At 36.1% G+C, this 22,789-nt stretch overlaps 1 protein-coding gene across 2 annotated transcripts in view; it reads right to left on the bottom strand.

The window, feature by feature from the left end:
- The window catches only part of LOC148840988 (protein phosphatase 3 catalytic subunit alpha), a 173,421-nt gene that overhangs the window by 82,668 nt on the left and 67,964 nt on the right, over window positions 1-22,789 (bottom strand). For both annotated transcript variants that reach the window (XM_088907368.1, XM_088907445.1), the window contains exon 2: window positions 1,075-1,275. In XM_088907368.1, coding sequence (XP_088763494.1) covers window positions 1,075-1,275 — 201 coding nt within the window. The remainder of the gene's footprint in view (window positions 1-1,074; window positions 1,276-22,789) is intronic.

The following is a 22,789-nucleotide window of genomic DNA, read 5'->3' as shown; positions in this document are numbered from 1 at the left end:
TGGAAAGGGTGTGAGGACTTTCTGTAGGTACTGTATTCCTCTTGTTTGGTGCCTTTATGTACTAATGGATCACTGAACACTTGGATATTGCTAAAACATGTATTTTACTACTTTATAATTTTGAGCTGTTGCTACTACAACCAGACATTATTTGTCACAAGCAAAATACTGAAAATGTATTAATATGCACCTTAGGGAGGTCATTTATTTTCTCTAAAGGATAATTACAAGGATAAGTCACTTACAAATTTCTCTAATGAATGCTACGCTAACATTTGTACTTTAAGAGGCAGTTTGTACTTCTCATTAGTTGTGTTTCATCCATACATACAGTAGTGCAAAAAACACATACAGTATATACTGAATAAGTATATACAAAGCTTTATGTACAGTATGTATTGACACAGTCTGGAAATGAAACACTGAAATCAGATATACACGGTATACTAAGAACATGATCACAGATACTGCCTATATGCTGTACATGTCCAGAGATATTCAACAGGTGAGAATTCAAGCAACATCTCAGACTCTCTTCTGTCTCTCAAGATAATTAAGACATGGCATTGTAAGAAAGCAATGCCTGTGTTGGTACAGTACATACAACATAACCACTCTGGCTGATATTCTGTAGCCACACATGTGACTGTTTGAAATTCCTATGTTATATTATAAGGTATCAACTTATAAAACATTTTATTTGTCATCACTGTATTGTATTTCTAATGGGTTTCAGTATATAAAAATATGCTTATTAAAAATAACTGTAAAAAACTAAAGCTACAACTGAATTTCTAAAGACCATTTATTTTTGGAATGCATTATGCATCCAATTCAGTGCAAATGTGGACTCAAGGGTATTTCAGGGTCCACTCACTTCCAACAACATTTTTATATGCTTTGCATTAAGGGACATTATTTCTCCCACGACCAATGCTCACTGAAGAATTCTTAGAACAGCATGTGAGTGATAATTTTCATGAGATAATCTTATAAAAGGAGAAAATAATTAACAAGAAATAATGTTGTTTAATTTATTAAACAACATTTCATCCACAAGTTTCTGCAGCTTACCTGTGACAGGAGCCTCAATGTCCAGTAGGTTCTTTTCTGATCGGAGGATGGCTGCCCCTTCTGTGATGAGCCTCAGGGCAACACTCTCTTCCACCCGGCCCTCCTTTGTCAGATGGGCCTTCAAAACATCCACTCGGGGCTTTCCATCAGTGTCAAAAACCTCTTTCGCCGTTAGCCGATGGCTGGGAGGGAAAGGGACAGCTAGAAAGAAGAAAAAAAAATTAGTTGCACCAGTAACATTAAGGGAGGAGTTAACTTTGTTTAGACACCTTTAAAGTACTGGCCATGTAGCCACAGCCTGGAAGCTTTTTTCGTGTTCAACATATAAATGTATCTCCATGTTTTTAAGAATAAGGCAATCTAGAAGAGACTCCAAGTTGAGTCTTCTAATTTATAAGTTAAGCAAGGAAAATGCTCTGAAGTTCCAAAATGGCACTTTAACATCACAGCCCCAGACATAAATCTTAAAAACACTGAAGACTCCAACAAAAATTAACAAGCAGACATGCCACAAGCACGTTTGAAGAAATGGCAACACTTTAGGCTAGTTGAAATTGAGAACTTTGATTCCAATGCCAACCACTTGCACATCACACGTTTCTCGGGTGAACATGCTGCACTAATTGCAGGAAATGTCAGCATCATACAAAGGGATTTTACAGGAGCCCTTTCAAAGACATCTGTGAAAGACTGGTTGCACCTGTTCGAAGGTATTCATTTTCAGGGACTGGATTACTGATTGAAAGTGCTTTCTTCAATCAGTATGCTTGTAGAAAAATGTGGCACAGACATTCTTCTAAACATACTGTATATATAAAACCCATTTGAGTAATATAAATGTATACATTTTATGCAAAAAGGGTTTTATATATATAATTTCACACATATAAAAATGTGTGACATTATTTCCCCTTTTAATATAATAGATTTAGCATTTGTATGAGACACACAGGCTTAAGTGCTGCTTTAAACCATTTAATACAGAACATTTTTATATAGCTTGTTAGGTACCATAGAAAACAGCATGGAGAGACTCTGACCACGAGGTAGATTAGGAAAAAGAACTGTATGAAACACTATAACCAAGTAATTACTTTTTACAAATAAAACTATATTAAAACAAAAACAAATTTCCCCATTATGATCAATGATCTTTGTAAACCCAATGTATTCTATACTTCATCTGATAAGTGAAAGGAAATCAAATTCCAAGATTATTTTCACAAAATCTGAAAAAACTATATTCTTGCTTGTAAATATGTTCATACTGAAGCTGCAATACTAGTGAATTACTCATACTGCAGAAACTCCACTTTAACAGAATCTGAGGCGAGCCTTAACCCTTTACATGGAAGTGGGACTAATTCAGATGTTTCTCCAGCGTAACCCTAAACAGGATCCTAAAACAATACGCCACACAGCATTTATATGATTATTATATTCCTATTTTACCTTGTGGTCATTGATCGAATACACAACATTAGACTGTAACATAGTTAAGTTTACTTCAAAGATAACACAATGTAACTGTTAATAATTTTGAAAATTAAGACCTTTAAAAAGTTAACACATGACTAAATAAAACAAGGAGTTTAGAAACTTTGAGTGAAATTCCATGATGTCTAATTAGTATTTACTGATATTTTCATATTTCATAATAATAAGCTTTGGAAGTGTTTTCAGTAGCTTAATTATCTATATTAAAATTAAACAAATTAAATTAAAAATTAAGGGGTATTGTTTTCTTTTCTGACTTGAAAAGCCACTTGATGATGGTTACCATGAAAACAATGACCTTTTGCCTAGCAGCTGCAGTGCAGGAGCCCATTACATTTGCAAAGTCCAACTAATGTAATTGAAGAACAAGCTTTTTATTAAAAGAAAAAAAAGTAATGAACTTTAGCAAGAATGATCTCCCATTTGATGCTCTAGCAACTCTTTTTTTTTAAGAGACACATCTTTCCCTACTCATGGAAGAAAATATCTGTAAAGTCTCACATGGCCTGATCAACAAACATTAACTCCATTGAGCACATTAAAGTCATCATGTCATCATCTAAAAAGCGATTCAGTAAGTCACTCTTCCAGGACTTAGTGATAAGGACTATGTGATGGGAATGTGTAAGTGCTTTTTCATTGGATAGTCTGACTGAATGAATGACTTTCAAATGTCAAAAGCTGTGTAGTTTTTTCCCCTTTATACTGTGATTCTGGAATGCAAAACACAATTTATATTAAGTCATTGGTGGAGAATGAAAACAGATTACATTACTCTCCAGTGTCCACTGCTTTAGAATCTCACACCTCCCTACCTGCTTTATGACAGGCATTATTGTCCAGTAACAGGGACCTCACAGTCTCAGTGCACAGATAGTCATACAGAATATTACAAAGAAAAGGCCCATTGTAGACTAGATGGCAAAATACAATAGTTATTTTTTGATCTTCTGTGTAAACATCAGTAATCATATTGAAGAGAAGAGCCTAAATACAGTACTATACACCTACATTTTAACTAAATGAAAGCTACTGGTTATGATTAAGCTATACCAATAATAACTGAACCACTACTTGGAAGCCAAAGGGTGTTTAGCTCAGCATGACAATATCATTTCAATCTCATTATACTGCCAAACACATCTTTTTTCAGTGCTTCCAGTGCATCTTGACATAATCTGAACTGATTTCAGCTTTCACACTGTACATGATATACGTATGACACTGGGTTATCATACTAATTCAGTTCAAATATCTTGTAATAAGAAAGTCAGGGAAGGCCATGTGGAAACTCATAAAAGATATGTTTCTTGGGGAGGAAAAAAAAATCTTTCTAACAGATGTTACTGGAATCAGAAAGAAAAAAAAATAAAGTCCTGTGTGATTTCCCTATCGTGGTGGGATGATCTAAAAAGTTAACTTGCCTTACAGGACAGCCTTTGAACACTTAATACAATGTTTAGAACATTTAAAAACTTAACACAGACAATCCAATTACAGCGATAAAGAACTAGCAGCCCTTCCAGCAATACTTCATCACCACATCACAAACACCATTGCTATAGACTGCCTGACAGGCAACATCTCCACAGTGTCTGCTTTGCAACTCATGCCTGAGGCACTACAGTCAATAAAATGCAATATTCTTCACTGCCTTCTCGTGGTCTTGTGTAATGTTAAACACTAAAAGAAATAATCTTTGGCATTTCTCCCACATAAGCCATGACTGATGTGTTTATTCTGATATACAACTTTAATTATCACCTTTGTGTTTTTTCTTCTTGGCAGGATATGTCAAGTGTCAAGGGTTCTTGTATCTGTTCTTGTGTCAAGTATCTGCTTACTTTCTAGTCATACCAAATTTAATTCTTTGATCAGCCAGTAGCAAGAAAGGACAACTCATGCAGAAAACATATTATACCCTTTTCTTTTAAATTCTCACACTAAATTTTTTATGTTCAACTTTAGCATTTTAAATGGCTATCTCATTGTTCACACTGGCATATCTGAACCTGCGTAAACACTACTGATGGTAACATTTTTTCCACTGCCATCACTATTATCAAACAGCAAAATGACTACAATATAGTTTTGTACAAATGTTTGAGTATTCACACATGTTTGCTATTACTACTGTACCTTGCTGCTATCGCTGTTTTCCAACGGGGTACACTTGGTTTACAAATAGTAATTTATTTAGATATTTCAAATCCAACTGTGAGACAAAGCAATAATAATCAACTTCTACGTTTTCCAGTAATCTAGACAGAATATAAAGTACTTTTCTAAAAAGGTAGACTGTAGATGTGCAGATAGGTGAAACCACAAAGGTAGAACAAAATAAATAGGACAGAAATAAAATTGTTAAAGGTGTGCATGGATTTATGTAATTCTAAATGTGGATCCATGTTAAAGCAGATCTTTATACTGATTTAAAATGATTAATGACTTAATACAATCAAAAGATCATTCCAGTCTCTTACCACTGTATATACTGTAAAAATAAACAGTATACACAGATATGAAAAATCTTTGTATAAATATTTACTTGACAGAATGGTACAGCGTGCATATATAGTTAAGTGGGTCAATGAGAGGAAAGAAGCAACTAATAACTATATTGAGGAGCAATTCCTAATGTCTTTATTCTCTCGGCTTATAGTTCACCTCAGTTCTTGAAATGTTTTAAAAATGCCATCAGTAGAATGAAGCAATGACCAAATCTGTTTATAAAATTCCCACAACACAAAATTCAGTTGCATTAATCTACTTAATCTTCATCATAAGGCTCAGGTACTGAGCCATAACTGTCCACACATGCTGTAGAAAACAAAAACCCTAAAAGTGAATTCTACATTTCTGTGTCAGAAATTATTAATGATCTGGGCACAAGTGCAAGCTTGTGACCTTTATTCTAGTATTTATATGGCTAAAGCTTACTGTGGAATAACAGAACTCCCTGAACTTTCAAGGGCTAGAAAAGTGGAAAAACTGATTACAGTTTCCTGAAGCAGATTTCAAAGAGTGTTTCTCATCTGGCGCTGTTACACCCATTTTTTTCCATAGAGCGTTTCAGTGAGCAGTCTGGGATATTTAGCCTTTCATACAGTCAAATATAAATAATTCACTTGATGATCTCAGTCTCTATTCAATTTTCACACTTCAGCTATGCTTACCATTCAACAGAAAAGAACACAATGATATTTACAGCTGAACATGAAAATCATGAATGTAAATGCTACAGTACCTCAAGAACTTTAAACTTTCAAATTCCAAACCTGTCCAATTTTAAAAGTTTTATTTTAAGTCCCACTGCCTATGTGTTTAGCTTTTTCAGCTCATCACTTCTAATTTGGAGTTCGTTGCGTTTGGGGTGGCAATAAATTAAACAACTGCACAATTCCAAATGTATTTTCTAACCCCTGTTCATGAACCCACACTTCTATGGAGTAAATATAAGCCAGCCACTTGTGCTTAACATAAAATTTTGTAGGAAACAGAATGATATTCTGCTAGGTGAAATAAGAAAAAAAACACAGAACCCTGAAGTGTAGGTGTGTCATGACAAGTTCAACTATCACCATTTGTCAGTGAGCACCTTATTCCAGGTTCTCAGAGATTGACTGCAAAGGCAGAAGAGTGAAATTGGCAAAATTGGCAAAAAAAGAAAACTGAGTTTGAGAAAACTTAGTGCTGTATATTGTAGAAGTCTATTCCTGGGTGGGGGCAAATATTTCTGGAAGTGCATGTAAACAGAGGTGTTTCTCATTTTGCAACAAATTTGCAGAAAGAAATCAATGGCAAAATTGAGGAATAAAACCACACTTTACTCAATAGTCAGAGAAACATTTATAGTCAATTAACTAATTAACTGATTATTTCCTGTACCTAGTGATGATTGTAAATGCTATTTAAGAACTTTAATACCTTTTATAATTTTATAGTGCTTTTCCTCAGTTTCTCATAGACCACTCTTAGTAATGCTTTTTTTTCCCCCAAAAATGTGTATTTCAGATTTCAAACCTCTGACCTGCTATAAGTATTTTTAGAAAACCAAAAGTAGCAGAGACTTTGATCAGTGTCAGGTACTGAAAACCTCAAATGATCTTTGATTCTCAAGTGAGATGAGAATGCCCGGTGTTACGTGATGGACATCTTGTATAATACACTATAATAGCAATACCATGAAAAAATATACCTCTACTTAGAAATAGAAAGACTACATCAGACATCATAAATCAGAAAGACTACAGAAACTAAAATTATCCTGCAGCTAGGATCACACCTTCCCCCCTTCTCTTAACGACAGACTACTTTTCTTCTAAATTCTCTCTATTCATTGTAGGTTTCATTTCACACCTCTCTTCACCTATCCTGACTTCACACTTCCTGATTGGCCTCTCTTTCTGTCCCCTGCTCCTGCTCCTCCTCTCTCCCTGCTTTTGTTCTCCCGCTACATTACCTTTGCTTACTACCCTGTCTTTCTCACACCCGAAGAAGGCTCCACAGCTGAAACGTTGTGTTTTCTTTCTTATCTTTTCAGCATGGAATAAACCTATTATTTGTTCCTTTGCAGCCTACGCATGCTGACGCAGCTACCCACCCGAACTACTACCTCTATTTAGACACTGAAATTTGTTTAATACTGTTTATGAATGTCTCTAATCCAGAGTTACAGGTAATAGGTTTATTCCATGCTGAAAAGAGAGGAAATAAAACACAACGTTTTGGCTGTGGAGTCTTCTTTGGGCGTGAAGAAGGCTCCACAGCCGAAACGTGTTTTCTTTCCTCTCTTTTCAGCATTGAATAAACCTATTACTTGTTTCTTTGCAGCCTACAGATGCTGATGCAACTACTCACCTGAACTAATCCAGAGTTAGGTAAGTATTAGTTCAGTAGCTACAACAAAAAATCGCATGCATGTAATTCTTATGCTGTATGTTATAGCAGGATGAGGTAAGAGAGCAGCAAACAATAAAATTAGCAATATATGTTATTGCCTGAAATTCCATTACGTTAAATAGAAGAATCTGAGCATGTGCTCAGTCATGAAAAGCTTAATGGAATTGGAAATAATTCTATTACAAGAAAATAAAAAGAAAAAAACAAAAAGGCTGAAAGATTCTAATATTATTCCACCCGCTGATTTGTAGTACAGTACATACCTTCCTTCAGTGTATTGTACTCAGTTAATGTCACATGTTTAACTAGAGCATTCTTAACAAGTTTCAATAAGTCTCAAGGGGGCATTATTATTATAATGCAGATAAGCATTAACTAGAGATGGAAGATGGATTGGAGACTCATCTGCTATTATTACACAACTGTTTAGAATCTGAAGTAGAAAAAGAGCATGTAATGATACTGTAGCTCCTTGAGGACAGCAAATAAAAGTGTAGAAAACTAAGAGTTTGTTATTCTAGATTTTAGTTAATGTAGTATTTAGCGAATACAATGCGTAATGTGTAATCTAATTAATCTATGTAACAAATATAATGTGTGTTTAACAAAGAATCGTATGAACATTTACTGACCATTATCTGTATTATCCGTTGAGATACTATTCATTTCAGTGTTTAAAAATGAATTTTACTGTATTGTTACTGGTGCACTGATACTTTATGTACAGTGACCATAGAAATTAAACTACATCAGAACAAATTTCTGTTGAACCACTTAAAACATGAAAGTTGTACCTACAGTATAAGAGTTCACAGTCACTTCTTTGAGATATTTAACCCATTGGTACATACAGTACTGTACTTCAGAAGCTCTAATATTTTGATAGACAGGCAACAAGCTTAGTTGGAGTGGTTGGCACAGCTTGAAGGTATTTTCTGCTACTTCTTTTTATTTAGTCCATTTAGTCTGTCCTATTAAAATGGTAGACATTTTGGTAGATTTACCTATTAATGGTTTTCTTTCTACACTTATAGGCCTCTAATGCACACTAAAAACGACTATCACTTCTTATCTATCTGAAGTGACTTTTAATCACTTCACAAACAAAATGAAAAGATAAAAGCAGTATTTTATTCAGCCAGACCATTTACAGTTCTTTAATACATGTAATTAATTAAACCATTTAATGCATCAGTAACTTTGGCAAATTAACAGTACAAAAAATGTTCTGGAATGTTTTAATCCATTTTCTGCAAGCTGTACAAATTCACCAACTCTAGGTTAACACAACCACTCATGTTCATGATCATTTATTTTAAGCCACGAGGAACAAGAAGAGATTAGGAACAACCCTTGTGATCTTCAACTTAAAATGTATTCTAAAAGTGTTATCTTGCAAAGAATTACCGAAGAAGCTTCTTTGGTTTTATTGTCTAAGGCTAATTTTGTGTTTAAATGAAGGCATAAAGAGATACAAGAAAAAATGCATTCTGCAAGTGAGTGTAGAGTATAAGACAGACATTCCTCTAAGACAAATAAGAAACATGGCTAGAATTAAGATGTGTAACAGGAAAAATTGTATCTTGAGGTTAACTGACAAACTCATTATTGCCCTTGTCCAATAATAAAACAGATAATTAATAATTGCTAATGATGACAGAATAAAAAAAAAAACTTTAACTGTCTCCATTGATTTCACTGTAGTTAAGTGCAAAGGCTCTTTTTACAGAGCTGTCAAAAGAGAATCGGTTGCCAAACTGTCAAGGTAAATAAGTTAGGTGTTCACTATGCTGAGGGCGTCCGTAGATGTAAAACCAAACCAAGTAATTACTATGACATCCACCTCATACAGAATAAGCAATAGGAATTTAGACACCAAAGACACTTCTGTCCTCATTTTCCTTGACCTGAATTTGAAAGGGCAGAAAAAAATCTTTGTTCCAAGCACTCTAGAATTCCTGCTCGTACAACTGGCAGAAGGCCTATGCAATGAATCACCCTGTCATACACAATATTTCTGAAAATCTCTTATTTCTGAAACCCAGTTATTAAAAGTACACAATATTCCAGTTACAAATTCATAGCCAAGCATCTCTGATAATCAACAGAAATGTGAGTGGTGTAGGTTGAGCTTTGTGTGAAATCGACTTTAATGTGAAGGATTATTCAGATGGACACAAAAAAATCTATTGGTTAGGCAGGGCTACACCTACAAAGCTATTCACTTGCAGAATCTTGAACGTTTTCTAAACAAAACACAGAATCTGAAAAAGCACACAGTGTTTTACCTGGTCAAATTGAATTGGGGGTACAGACACTACCTACTAATTAGAAACGTGTTGATTTACATGACAGAAGAGTCAAGAGATTTTCTTTGAATTTCTTCATTCTTCAAGAGAGAATTTATATTTAACCTAAGCTCAAATAAAGTTCCACCAAGGAATGGATCTGAGAATTTAGTGTAAAGGTCTCTCCCTTGTTAAACAGAGAACTGATAGTAGATGGACATGTGTACAGTGTGGTTATGGTTATTTTTCAGACTCAAAATACCCGAAGATTTTAAAAAGACTCACATCATAATACATACAGTATGAGTGGCACTTAGCGTTCCTACCTTCTGGAATCTGCACACCTGGAATTTAAACTTTTTAATGATTAAACTCCTCAGACAGTACCATAAGTAGTCCATTCACCATCACAAAGGATGAAACCCTCTTGTTTTAATAACCAGGTTTCAGAAATATTTAAACAGAAGTAACATGCATCATATGATGTCACACGAATGGATAAGACCAGCTTAATAAACACCCAGTGGAATGGTGAATCTTTTTACGTTTCACAAGAGCCAAGAGAATCCAAATGCCAGCAAATGGCATTGCAGGGTGTAGCCAGAAGGAAAAAAAAACATCTTACTGTAACAAAAGCTAAATTATTAGAATGGGTTAAAAAGTTTCTTAATCCATAAGAACTTAATTATTCTAAATCCTTCTTGATTTTTTGGTCTGTAAAGCTCTGCAATGTGTAGAATTGCCTGTGAGGGTCAGGACAAGATAACTTAGTGTTTACCATGAGAAAAACAAAACTATGCACTTAATTTGCTTATTAACAAATTAAGCTTTGAAGTGCTGGTTGTAAGAGAATGTCCCTTTTCAAAAAACTGGAAAATGTCAAAGTACTCCAACTTCAACATGCTTTTGTTCACTTATCATCTGAGACATCTTGTTTACAAGTACAGTAAACCATTCCTAACAGTACTAAGGAGCTCAAAATCTGAGGTTATAAAATGATGCTATTGACCTGCAGGGTACACATAAACTTGTCTGAAAGAAGAAATCAGAGTACAGTATGAACAATGTAAAATAAAATAATCTTAAACAAAAGCTATATACATAAATATCTGGTGTGAAAATAACAATATTTTATTCAAAAGATTAACTTTTATAAGAAAAAATAGTGTTTCAAAAACATCTATGTTAATACAATTGTTGTTAAAATGCAAAATGTGTTTTTCCCAGCAGCTGTGTTTCCCTATGGAAGCACAAAAGCACAATCTATTTTTGTACTACTGCAAGTCTTACGTGTCATATCCCATACTTACGAGGGCCATGATGAAAGGCCAATGATGACCCAGTACTGGATAAGTCGGCCCAGCCTCTCGCTACTCTCAGAGACTACTGAGGACTCTTGGTGCCTGAAGTAAATTGTCGTTTAGTGTCCAAGTGCAACATTGTTCTCTGTCATTTTGTTATATTTTTCAGATAAATAAAATATGCCTTGTTGCTGTGTCTCACTTTCCTTGATCATGGCATGTAAAGTTCCTTTGCTCAAATCTAATCTCCGATATTAAAAGAAATGAGTTTACAATGCTGTAATGTTGTGAAAAATGGTCTCCTGGGAAATACAGAAGCTTCAAACAATTTCACATTTCCATTACAAAGCTTAGGATAAATTACAGCTATTGCTGTTCTATTTCTACATCCACACATTTGAGGCATCTTAAGAAATGTATAGACTCTCCAAAGAATTGCTGATCTATTATGCAGATTTGACAATTTAATTCTTCATCTTTTGTTCCTTCAGTTGAGTGCAACAGAGAAAAGAAACTGTCAGGAAATACTTAGCAATAATTATTACAAACTACTTGAGGCGTAGTAAGGTACTGCATTTGATTCTCAAAAGATGCACCCATTTGATTCTTGATGTTCATGGCCAGACCAACTGCAGAGCAGAGTAAATTCCTGCAAAAGAGCACAGGATGTACATATCCGATGTGATTCTGCACTAGTACTAATCTGCTGTATCTGGAATGGCTCCAACCTTTCAAAAGTTTGGTCTGACTCGCACCTGCACACTAGCACCAAAAGTAACACTGGGGAATCCATCCACTTGGAATTAAAAACATTTCCCAATTCATCAGCCCACCTTTCAGTCTAGAGTAGGGATCTATATCAGTACACACATTGTAAATGAATGAAGAATTTTCAGCATTAAATTAACCTTTGCTTGTTCATGTGTTAACTGTTGTCCTGTATTAAAAGAGGTGAAATGTGAAATGACAGGTAATATTTTCAACACAAATGTTATGCAAAGAAACATACTAAAATCAGTTAGAATTACGATAAATTTACTATGGACAGTTTAGTAGAATTTTATTTTTATCATTTTTAAACTAAAAGCAAATTCTTAAAGGATTGAAAACAAAACAGTACTGCCAGTGTTAGAGTTACACACTAAAACAGAAGATTATCACTAATGGGGGTCAGATCGTTAGTGAGGTACTGACTGATTCAGTAGTGTGGACAGAGGTAAGAGCCTCTGAATCATAACTGGAATCTGAACTACAGTTCAAATCCCCACATAGGGTACTGTTGTTGGAGTCATCCAAATAAATTATTTTAATGGACTGAAACAAAAACACAACAAATATCAATTCAAAATGAAAAATCAATTAATCCAAATGAAAATTCTCATGTCAAGATTGGAAGTAAACATTTTCATAATGAGTAAAAAAGAGGCACATGGTCAGTAATGGGTTTATGCTGTGCCTGACTGTACTGTAATTACTCTTTGAAGACCAAGGCTGTGGAAATCTCTTCACAGTTGATAGGAGAAAGTAATAGGATAAACTGCTTCTAATCTCTACTAATTCAGGATTTACATGTTTTCTTCTCAAGTAAATTCAGTTTAATCCAGATATGAATTGTAATGAGTTAATACATTAATGGGACTAAAAGCCAACTTTCATCATCGTCTCTGTAAAAGTACAGTCTGGGTGAATTTTTAGTTTGATGGATTCAGCAGTGAAAGGCTTAACTGTGCTGAAACCTGTCATCTTTAGCAACAGCAGCTGCATTAATTTTTAAAGGGACGGACAGCACAGGAGTTAAACAGTAACTTAACCTTTCAGGTTTTGAATGGAAATTTGCTGCTATCCAGGTCTGCTCCATTCTGCTAGATGGATCCTGTCCTACAAAAAAAAACTTCGTTTTCAAGATAAACATTAAAAAAACATGCTTTGTTAGGTCACATCTTTCCATGTTAATGCAAAACAATAAAAACAGAACAGGTGGTGAGACAGTTCACACTATAAACTGCTACCCTCATACTACTACAAATACAGGATCAGAAGGTGCACTGAATCGATGTCTACCGCCCACCAGTGCTCTTCTCCCATGCCAGCAGCGATCTTATGCTTTGGAAGAGACATCAAAGCCCAGAACACAACTGCTAAAGTTTTATCCTGTGGTCAGAGCTCCCCTCTGAGACTCCAGTTCTAAATCCCTCAACACGGAGGGAGATATCTGCTGCAACCTGTGATGTACGATCAAAGATCTTTAGTCTATAAATACTGTAAGTGCCTTGATTGCCTGTGTTACCTGCAATAGTCAGTTACCAGAGTGATGGAGTGTTAAACTGAAGGAAAACGCAAAACAAGGTAAAAAGGTAATTGTGCTAGAACTACACTAATAACGATGTTGAAATAAAATCATTTAGACTGAAAAGACAAATGGGTTTCTTGGTCACCTCTATACCTCCAGTCGTCTTCTCACTCTCTCCTTAAAAAAATGACCTACTGTATTTGACCCAAGTCACAAGAACAAAATGCACGTGATAGCGGTCAACACATATTTGTATGTTTGCTATCAGTAATAGTAGTGGCAATTATAAAAACTGTTTAAAATGACAAATATGTCTAATGCACTACAGGAATATACCAACTGAGCCCAGACTGTTACCTGAGAAATAATTAGGTTGAGAGTTACAGTGAGATTGTAAATACATAAATCATAAAGAACCAGAAAGGAATATAGAACATGGAAGATTCTATATTAATAACCATATGTTATTTCTTTCACTATACTCATTCAACATATGAAAATACTGGTGGACTGATAATTAATTTCTCCAAAAACCCTAGATTCACAAGAATAGATCTCACTCCTCCATTCAAGACTTGAGTTAAAAGATCAGATACATGTCCCTGAATAAGCTGCTGTACTTGTATTAAGTAAGATCTTAAGGAAATAAAATAACTTGGAGTCTCAAAAACTACAATTTTGTGTAGCACACATGCATACAAACACACAGGGATGATCTAGAAACAGCACTCAAACTAGCCAATATGTCTTTGGAAGAGGAAGGAAATCACATTAACATGATTTGTGCTTAAAGTTTGCAGCAATAAAATCAAAATAAACACATCTATGTAGATTTTTTTACTGTTCTAAGTGAAAACGTCTTCAAAACCCTTTATGATCAAATCCCTGGATTAAGCTGTAACTGGTCAAATTTGTAAAGTTTGTACAAAGACAAACTGACTTAGCCATCCCTCCATTTTCTTCTAGCTTCATCCAATTCAGGGTCACAGAAGAGCCAGACCTTTTCCTGGCAAGCAATGGGCACAAGGTGGGATATACCCTGGATGGGATGGCAGTTCATACACAGACACAAACATGCTCATGCTCACATCAGGGACAATTGTACCTGAAGCCAAGTGACCTACTAGTATGTCTTTGAACTGTGGGAGGAAACTCAAGTACCTGGAGGAAACCCATTAAAACATGGGGAAAACATACAGACTCTACAGAGATAGCACCTCAGATCTGGAATTGAACCCAGAGGCACAGTGCTTTGAGACAGCAATGCTAACCACTGTGCCACCATGCCACCCACAGACTGACCTTTTCTAAAATAAAACTGCATTTCAAGTAAAATCATCCATAATTACAACCACACAAGACTAAAATGAAAAATAACATGCATTGTGGAATGTATTCATTTTACTTTATCAAGTACCAGTAATTAGATTTGCTTTTGGAATTTGGTGTGCCACCTGAGTTTGTGCAACTCTCTTTGAACATGCAAGTACAACTGGCCTCCACGTCTTTTCACAGCTCAAACTCACCAAACATTAATCATAGAGCCAACAAAAATGTGGAAAATATATTAAATGATGTAAGTGGACAAGCATATGTAAAACATGAGTAAGGGCAAAAAGGCAATAAAAAATAAAAGACCACAAGAATAAAGACTTATTCGCAAATACTTATTTAAATTGTAAAAATATCTTATTGTCACGATTACCAAGTTCCAATACCATTTTAAAAACGTTTTGACATTCAATGCATTTATTAATTTATTTAATTTTTTATTTAAATATTTTTAACGTGGGGTTATTTTGTAAATTTCTATTCTGTCTTAATTGGTTTACCCTAGATTAGCAGGCCATTTGGTTACTTTTTAATAACACAATCCAAAAGTATAATAAATCAGAAGACAAAATAAAAGAAGTGTTGACATAAAATATGACAATTTTATTTTATTGCGACTTAAATCTCTCTATGTGATCAAAATATAAAAATACATTTTTATGAATCCCTAGCTTACAACGTGAACAAGATATTCACATTAATATTCAAATAAAAAAGGTTTTATTGGCCGAATTAAAATTTTTTGGAAGTGACCAAACAATCTGAAGTACTGTACCTGAACAGAATAATTTAACAGAAGTGGTAGAACACTGATTTTTGCAGTAACATTTTAAATAAGTAATTACAAGCTGTGCCTTTCCATTTTAATGGAGATTTATGTCTTGCAACACTCTCATACTAAAAGAATAAATTATAAAAAAGTAATGAATTTCACAGTTTAATTAAGAATTTTGTAACACAATTTTGTAACTGATTAATTATGACAGATCCTATCCACAGCCCCAGAGCAGACACTGACACCAAAGTGGTTCATTTTGCCACACTGGTTATGGTTTTGTGAATCAAAGATTGAAACCCATATGTCACAATGCCTGGAAAACTAGATCAAAGTAGTATATACATTTTAATTTAAAACACTGCGAAAAGTGCACCATGTTTCACACTAGGACGTGGAGCCAAGCTGACCAGGTAAGAGTTTTAACACTATAGTTTAAAGGGGTTTTCCTGGGACCAGAGATATTTAAGAACTTTAAGTACTTTTGCAAAGTTTATGATTTTGTGCTTAATTTAAAATTTGTAATTTTGCATGCAACAGCAATGATTTTTTTTTTTGTTATGGAGATTTAATAACCGGTGTGAGAAACTGGGACTGTTCCTCTTTAAGAAACAAACAACTGGGATTTGGAAAGGAATGGTATTGTTTAAATAACATCTTAGAATTCTTTGAGCAAGCAAAAAGGACAGTAAAGAACACTAGAACATATTACATGATACACTAAGATTTCCAGAAATTTTTTGATAAGGTCCTATTTATTAGAATTAGTTTACTGAGGACTGGTTAACATAAATCAGAAATTAGTGTCATCTTAAGGGTTATAACTTGTTACGTTTATATTTAAGAACACATTTAGGCAATGGTGTGCTGCAAGGAACTGCATTAGGTCCACTTCTCTTCCAGATCTATATCAATGATTTAGTTTCTGAAGGTTAAAGAACCTAAAACTCTGTAGTGTAGAACAACGGAGATTGAGAAGAGGTCTGATGCAGGATTAAAAAATTCCAAGAGTACTTGGAAGAAAGAACTGGGAATTCATTAAGAATGAAAAAAATATATTTTCTCATGTAATTGTTGTATCTGTAATAAGCTAAGCTGCACAAGCAGTGCACAACCTACGAAGAAACAGCTAATCAAGATTGCAGATCTATTTAGCTAATAAACTACCAAATCAGAAAGACAGGCCTAATGTGTTTCCATTTTCAACCTTCCTTATGCTCTTATTTAAGGAACAGAATAAAAACAAAAAAAATCACTTGTCTCACTTAAGATAAAAGTACAATTTGAACTTCACCCTATTAAAACACAGGTATTTTATGATATCAGAAACAATTCCACGAAATCTGCTGATGATCTCTTTTTAAATAAAACATTCAAAAAAATTGAAGGAATTGAGGAAAATTTAGTGAGGCGCTGGGAATAGTAAGATTTGGCTTAACCTTCTTGGCGAAATGTCAACCACCTGGCTGTAGGACGATGGAGTCAGATCCCCCCTAGAGAGAGGGAAGTTAACCAAGGGGCAGCTGCACAGGTGGAGACAGAATGGAGAAGGGATGCAGAAAGACAAATGCAAGGAATGCAAAGTAAAGATCCCTGTGGTACTCCACTAATTACATCACAACTAATGTAAGCAATCTGTGCTGTTTTCTGTCTATTAATCAATTCTCAGTCTAAAAACATTTTTCCAAATGCCTTCTGCCTGCAATGTGAAAAGCAGATGCAAATGTGAAAAGATTCAAAAGCCTTCTGAAAATCTAAATACCGTAAAGCACTGCTCATGTGTGTCCATCACTCTTGTTGATTAACAAATAACTCTAATAAGATAGCTTATCAAGACCTACCCTTTTCAAATGCATGTTAACTATCTCCTAGGATCTTATTTCCATATCGGCGATCCTCTTGTTTAAGTCTATGGGTAGGGTCCCTGTCCTAAGTGACTGTGGGAAGAGTTGTGTCAATGTCTTATGAATAACCTCTCTTTTCTCCTTAAGCACATTTGGCAGGATAACACCGGTCTCTGGAGTTTTGTTAATCCTCAGTGCTTCTTGTACCTGAAACAATTCTATGCTTATACTACTTAATACGGAACTTTTTCTTTCTGCTGCCTTTGGCATGTTGTTGATTTATTCCTTGCTGAATACCTCTGAATACCTGAGTGAAACAATCATTTTGCACAATAGTCACTTCCCTTTTATTATGTATGTGTTTCCTATCATTGCCCCAGATAAAACATACTTTATCCACTGTTCTTTAGCTGTTATAATACTGAAAGAACCTTTCATTATTTATATTAACCTCCTTTTTCTTTCAGAACATTCCAGACCAAGAAACCTACTTAGAAAACAAAAGTATCCCTAATACACACAGATATGCATTATGTAATGATTTTCTCCTCACATTGCAAGACATAACTGTTTTGCTAACCTATTTTTCTGTAAATGGATGAATGGGATATAGTTTGATTTTTAATTGTTTAAAGCAGTTTAATTGAACTGCTGGATCCTGGAATGACTAAAGAATACATTAAACTGATATTTTGCCTCCTGGTGTGAGTTTTGTAAATAATATGATTGGGTTCCTACAGTAATATAACTAGTTTTATTTTTATTTTGGGGAGTAAGATAAAATAAGATAAGATTTTTATAATCCCCTAAGGGAAATTTGTTTTATGGACGCACAGCCCTCCTGTACATTTAAATAGAATGCAAACAAAATGCACTGAGTATGCACTGTTTATTTTATTAGTTTTCTGACAAACCTCATTTAAATATTGGGGATTAGAGCAGGTTTATTTCCAGTGTATTTAAACATATCTGGGAGTAACAGAAAGGTTTGTTTACAACCAATCTCCTGTTGCCACGGTTTCATTCAAAAAGGAAACACACAAGACTATGACAGGGTTAACTTCTTTTTTTAAGTAACTCAAACAGTAATAACATTAGAAAAAAATAATTTATAGGCAAGAAAAGTATCAAGTTACATAAAGATGGAGGCATAATTACAATATAAAATTTAATTAAAGATGAAAGATTAATTCCAAAACCTGTTTCATGTTAAGACCAATAATTTGCCAAACAAATATTAACTTCTCCTCTTTCTTCAATTAAGTGTTATTATTGTGGTGGTATTTTTGACATGTCAAAATGTGTACACATTTCACATTAGTATATTCAAGCTATATCATGTGCTTGAAAATGTACCACCATCAAAATGTATACTGACTTTGATAATCTGTGGGTCAACCAGTAAAGGCAGGAGCACGGATTGAGCTCTATATGCAGGGGTTCAAGCCTGTGCCTTGTATCTAGTTGACTAAGACTGGGACATCTGATACATGTGACCTGTGACCCATAATGAGAAACAAACACAACCGGCAATTCCAAATCAGGTTGGTATAACAGAATAATGGCAATTCTTAATTTAAAAAATTCTACAACACGATTAACCAGAACTTGCAGGTATTCTGACACACATATACAGTATTTTATTTAATGATAAATTTGTGCTTTAACAGTGAACATTTATCTGCCAAATTCCTGTAAAATAGTTAAATATGCAATTGGTAAAGCTACTGTATAACTAACACACAGTCTGCACCTGAGCTACTGAATCAATTGAAAGGTTGGTGATATTGACAGATGTAATTAATTTCTAATCTAGGATTAAGACTTTTTTCTCACAATTTGTTCAAAATGTTTAGTAAAGTATCTTGTTTTTGTTCTATAAAAAAGTTGTCACTAATGTGAGTGCTAAATGAAATAACTAAATGAAACCAAAAATACATTTTGCAATACAAATCAAACTAAAATTGTGGGGATGTCACCTCTAACATGTCTCCACATTTGATTGCACAGGATGTTTTATAAGTGCTTTCACACTTTTGTGGTTCTACATATGAAGAAACAGACGTGAATTGAAACACCTCAGACATTTAGGTGGTGGCGAAAGGTAAAAATGATACAACAAATAATCAAAATTAGAAATGCAGGTCAAAAACAAGAAATAACTAATTCAATCTAGAAAAGTGAAAACAATTTTAATAAAAACTAAGGTCTTTCTCCGCTATCATTTCTCATTAGCATACCATTTGCTTGTGCATATGTGCAAACATCTGCATGTGTCCTCTACGTACATAAACATACACATTTGCATCTTTGTATTAGCTTAATATGTCTGAAACCTTCTGTCAAACAAAAAAAAGCATTCAAACTGTTGTGTTTTGAAGCTGATAAATTATATAAAAGCATCAGTCCAGGAACTGAACATTATCAGAGAGAATGTAAAACAATGTAAAGAGACCAGGAGAAAAACGAATAAAGTGGTATACTTAGATGTGCAGGCCCCAGTTGTCCCATTTCATCTCCTAGCTATACAAGTGTAGCGGCGAGGCTTAATAATAAGGCAGAATTAAGTGTTTCTGAGCTTCCCAAATGAGGCCCCATTTCTCTGTTCATCTCTGTGGTGCAGCCACAGAGAGACCATTAGTGCAGGGTGATTTAAGGTTTCCTAGGACAGCTCCCAAAGGGGGATGCATTTAGCTAAGTCTGGCTATCATGATCAATGGTCATCCACTGGCGCCTATCAGTCTAGGGAGTGCCGGATGGACATCTGGACTGCATTCCTAAGTGTCAGGACTAAGTGACTCATATCTCACCTTGATCAACCAATCAGGGACTGGTAGGGCTGAGTAACCCACGTGGGACTCTGATGCCCATGGAACTTTCAGCCAATCAACGAGCTGAAGTTCCTCCAGGTAAAAACAGGCAACACAGGCCTGGAGATTCAGATTCGGGAGATTCAGTAAGAAGGGGAGATTCGGGAGATTCAGTAAGATTCTGGAGAGGATTCTGTGGACTGTTCTAAAGGGAATTCAAAGGAGAATTCCAGGGCAGGACGGCCCAGGAGCAGAAGGCTCCCAAGGGCAGGACATTCTCGCAGCGCGCCTCCTGACCATCCTGAGACTCAGCCCGGACAACCACGGAACGGCCAGTGTGTCCGAGTGCCAGAACTTTCCTTTGTTCTAAGAGTCTAGAGTGGAGGTTGCCAGAGAGTAACCAGCAGCAGGCCTCGTGAACAGGTCGGAACTGTGGACAGCTGAATCACTATTCAGAACTAGCGCTTCATCAGGAACGAACCGGTCCTCTTCCTGATTTGCTGGGACCCACAGTCATCTTTTCTCCTGTGCACAAACTTTGCTAGTTAAAGCCAACACTAACTAGCCGGTCAGTGAGCATCAGCAGCGCACCGTCGCAAGCCGCACAGCACAACCTGGCACCGAGCCAGAGAGCGCGGATTGGACAGCAACAGCCTGCAACTGTTTCTTTGTGCCCGCAGGAGATCTGAATCCCCAGAGATTGGATGAGTATTCAACTTCAATGCATTACAGCTCGAGAATTCAATTGTTATCCAAACCAGTTGATATCAATTTAATTCCTAAGAGTTATGTACTTGTTTCAAGTATCTAATGTAGAAGTTATAACCAAGTTCATTTATGAAACGGTCTAAATGAATGATATACTGAACGTATGTCCTCTTGATATGTGTAACTCTTTGTAACTGATTGAATATATACCTTTTGTATTCTGATAACCCTCTCGATAAGATCTGTTAGGTTTATATGCATATTCTATGTATTAATAAATGTATCCTCGGGTATTAGTACCTGTGTGTGTGCGTTGTTTGAGTTATATCGCATGGTTGGATTCTAAAGCCATCAAAAGAATCAATTTTGTGATTTACTGCTACAATTAATAATTGTCTCAGTAAATGCCCAAACCCTACAGAACTGGTGCCTTCAGAGAGCCACTATGATTACATATTTGGCGTCCCTGAACGGCTATGAAACACTACATTTTTGGCGTCCCTGGCACGGGCGTGGCAAGACTGAAATGAATCAACCAAGCGGAATAATTCAATATAAAACGCCGCGGGTTTCATACACGATAATACAGTGTGCTGAAAGCCGAAAGAAAAAGTTCCCCTTGCTCTTTAAGCAGTGCTTGAGTGTTTTGTGATCTTTTGCAATCTACCGGGTTGATTGCATACTTGATCTTGTGGTTTTCTGTGGTAAAACTGTGATTTCGTACTTAAAAGTAATACTCTTTAAGTTTAACGATGGTTGCTAAAAGGTCTGAATTCGAGTCGCTATTAAGCACTCTCTCTAGCAGTGACAAGTCTGACCACGATCTCCGTCATATCTCCGTCAGCGGAGAAGCTAGGAGAATAAACCTCCATTCTCTGAGAGAGCTAGCGAAGGACATAGAGAGATTTGACCCCGCAGTGTCAGAGAATAATATCGAGAGTTATATTCAGGACCTCAGGTATACCCTGCAGTACCTGCCAAACGCCACAGAACAGGAGAAAGTGTTTCTGGTCAGGAAAACTACCAGCAGAGCTGTACATGAGTGGATGGCTAGGCAGATGAAAGAAGTCTGTAATGACTTTGAGCAGCTATGTCAAGCACTTATCGAAGAATACAGTGCGTTTATTGACCCGACTGCCGCGATAGCCGCCGCCCTTAACATTAAGCACGAGAGAGCAGAGTCCCCTCGCGAATATTACGAGAGACTTAGACGAACTTATTTTGTAGGGCGAAATGATGAGGGTTGCGAAGAGAACACACATTTCAAGGGTTTATTCATTGCGAATCTCCACCCATCAGTCAGAAAGATGATCTTAATGCATACAGATGCACAGACCATGAAAATGACTGATATTAAGAGATTCGTGCAGAAAGCCTGGGAGTATGATGTCCAAAGTCGCTCTGAGCAAAAAGCTGCTAAAGCGACCGTGTTCGCCGTCAGAGCCAGCAGGGTTAATTCCCTCCTGCTCGAAGGAGCACAGGCTCCTGAGCTGGCTAAGCCCCGTTCCAAAGCATGCACACAGGACCGCACCCAGCGTCCTAAGTGCCATGAGAACACCGGGGGAGGGAAAGGGCTAGAAAAGGCTGAACAAAAGAATTCAGTAGCCGCCTGCCTGGCCAGGCTTGAACAAGCTTTATTAGAACAGGGACAATCGCTCCCCAAGGCTGCCGGAAGCGTGAATGAGCTGATACTCTCCACTGGAGGAGGCGGAGACCCGCCCCCTCCCACTCCCTCAGTCTATCTGATTGAGCGGAAGGGTTCCTTCCTTGATGAGGTCGGCCACTCCCAAGCGAGTGCTGACTCCACCCCTGAAGTCACAGAGCAGGCAGTAAAACACAGAGGAAAAGCAGGAAGCTTTTACCTCAAGGCTGCCATGGGAGATGTCTTACCCAGTGAGACACTGATTGACACTGAGGTTGAAAGGTGTTTGATGTCACACGGCAAGCTCAAACGGGTTGAAAAAGAAA

Source organism: Atractosteus spatula, chromosome 1, assembly GCF_055471065.1.
Source record: "Atractosteus spatula isolate fAtrSpa1 chromosome 1, fAtrSpa1.hap1, whole genome shotgun sequence".
Classification (NCBI taxonomy): domain Eukaryota; kingdom Metazoa; phylum Chordata; class Actinopteri; order Semionotiformes; family Lepisosteidae; genus Atractosteus; species Atractosteus spatula.
Note: the sequence above shows the minus strand (reverse complement) of the source record. Positions and strands in the feature narration are given on the sequence as shown.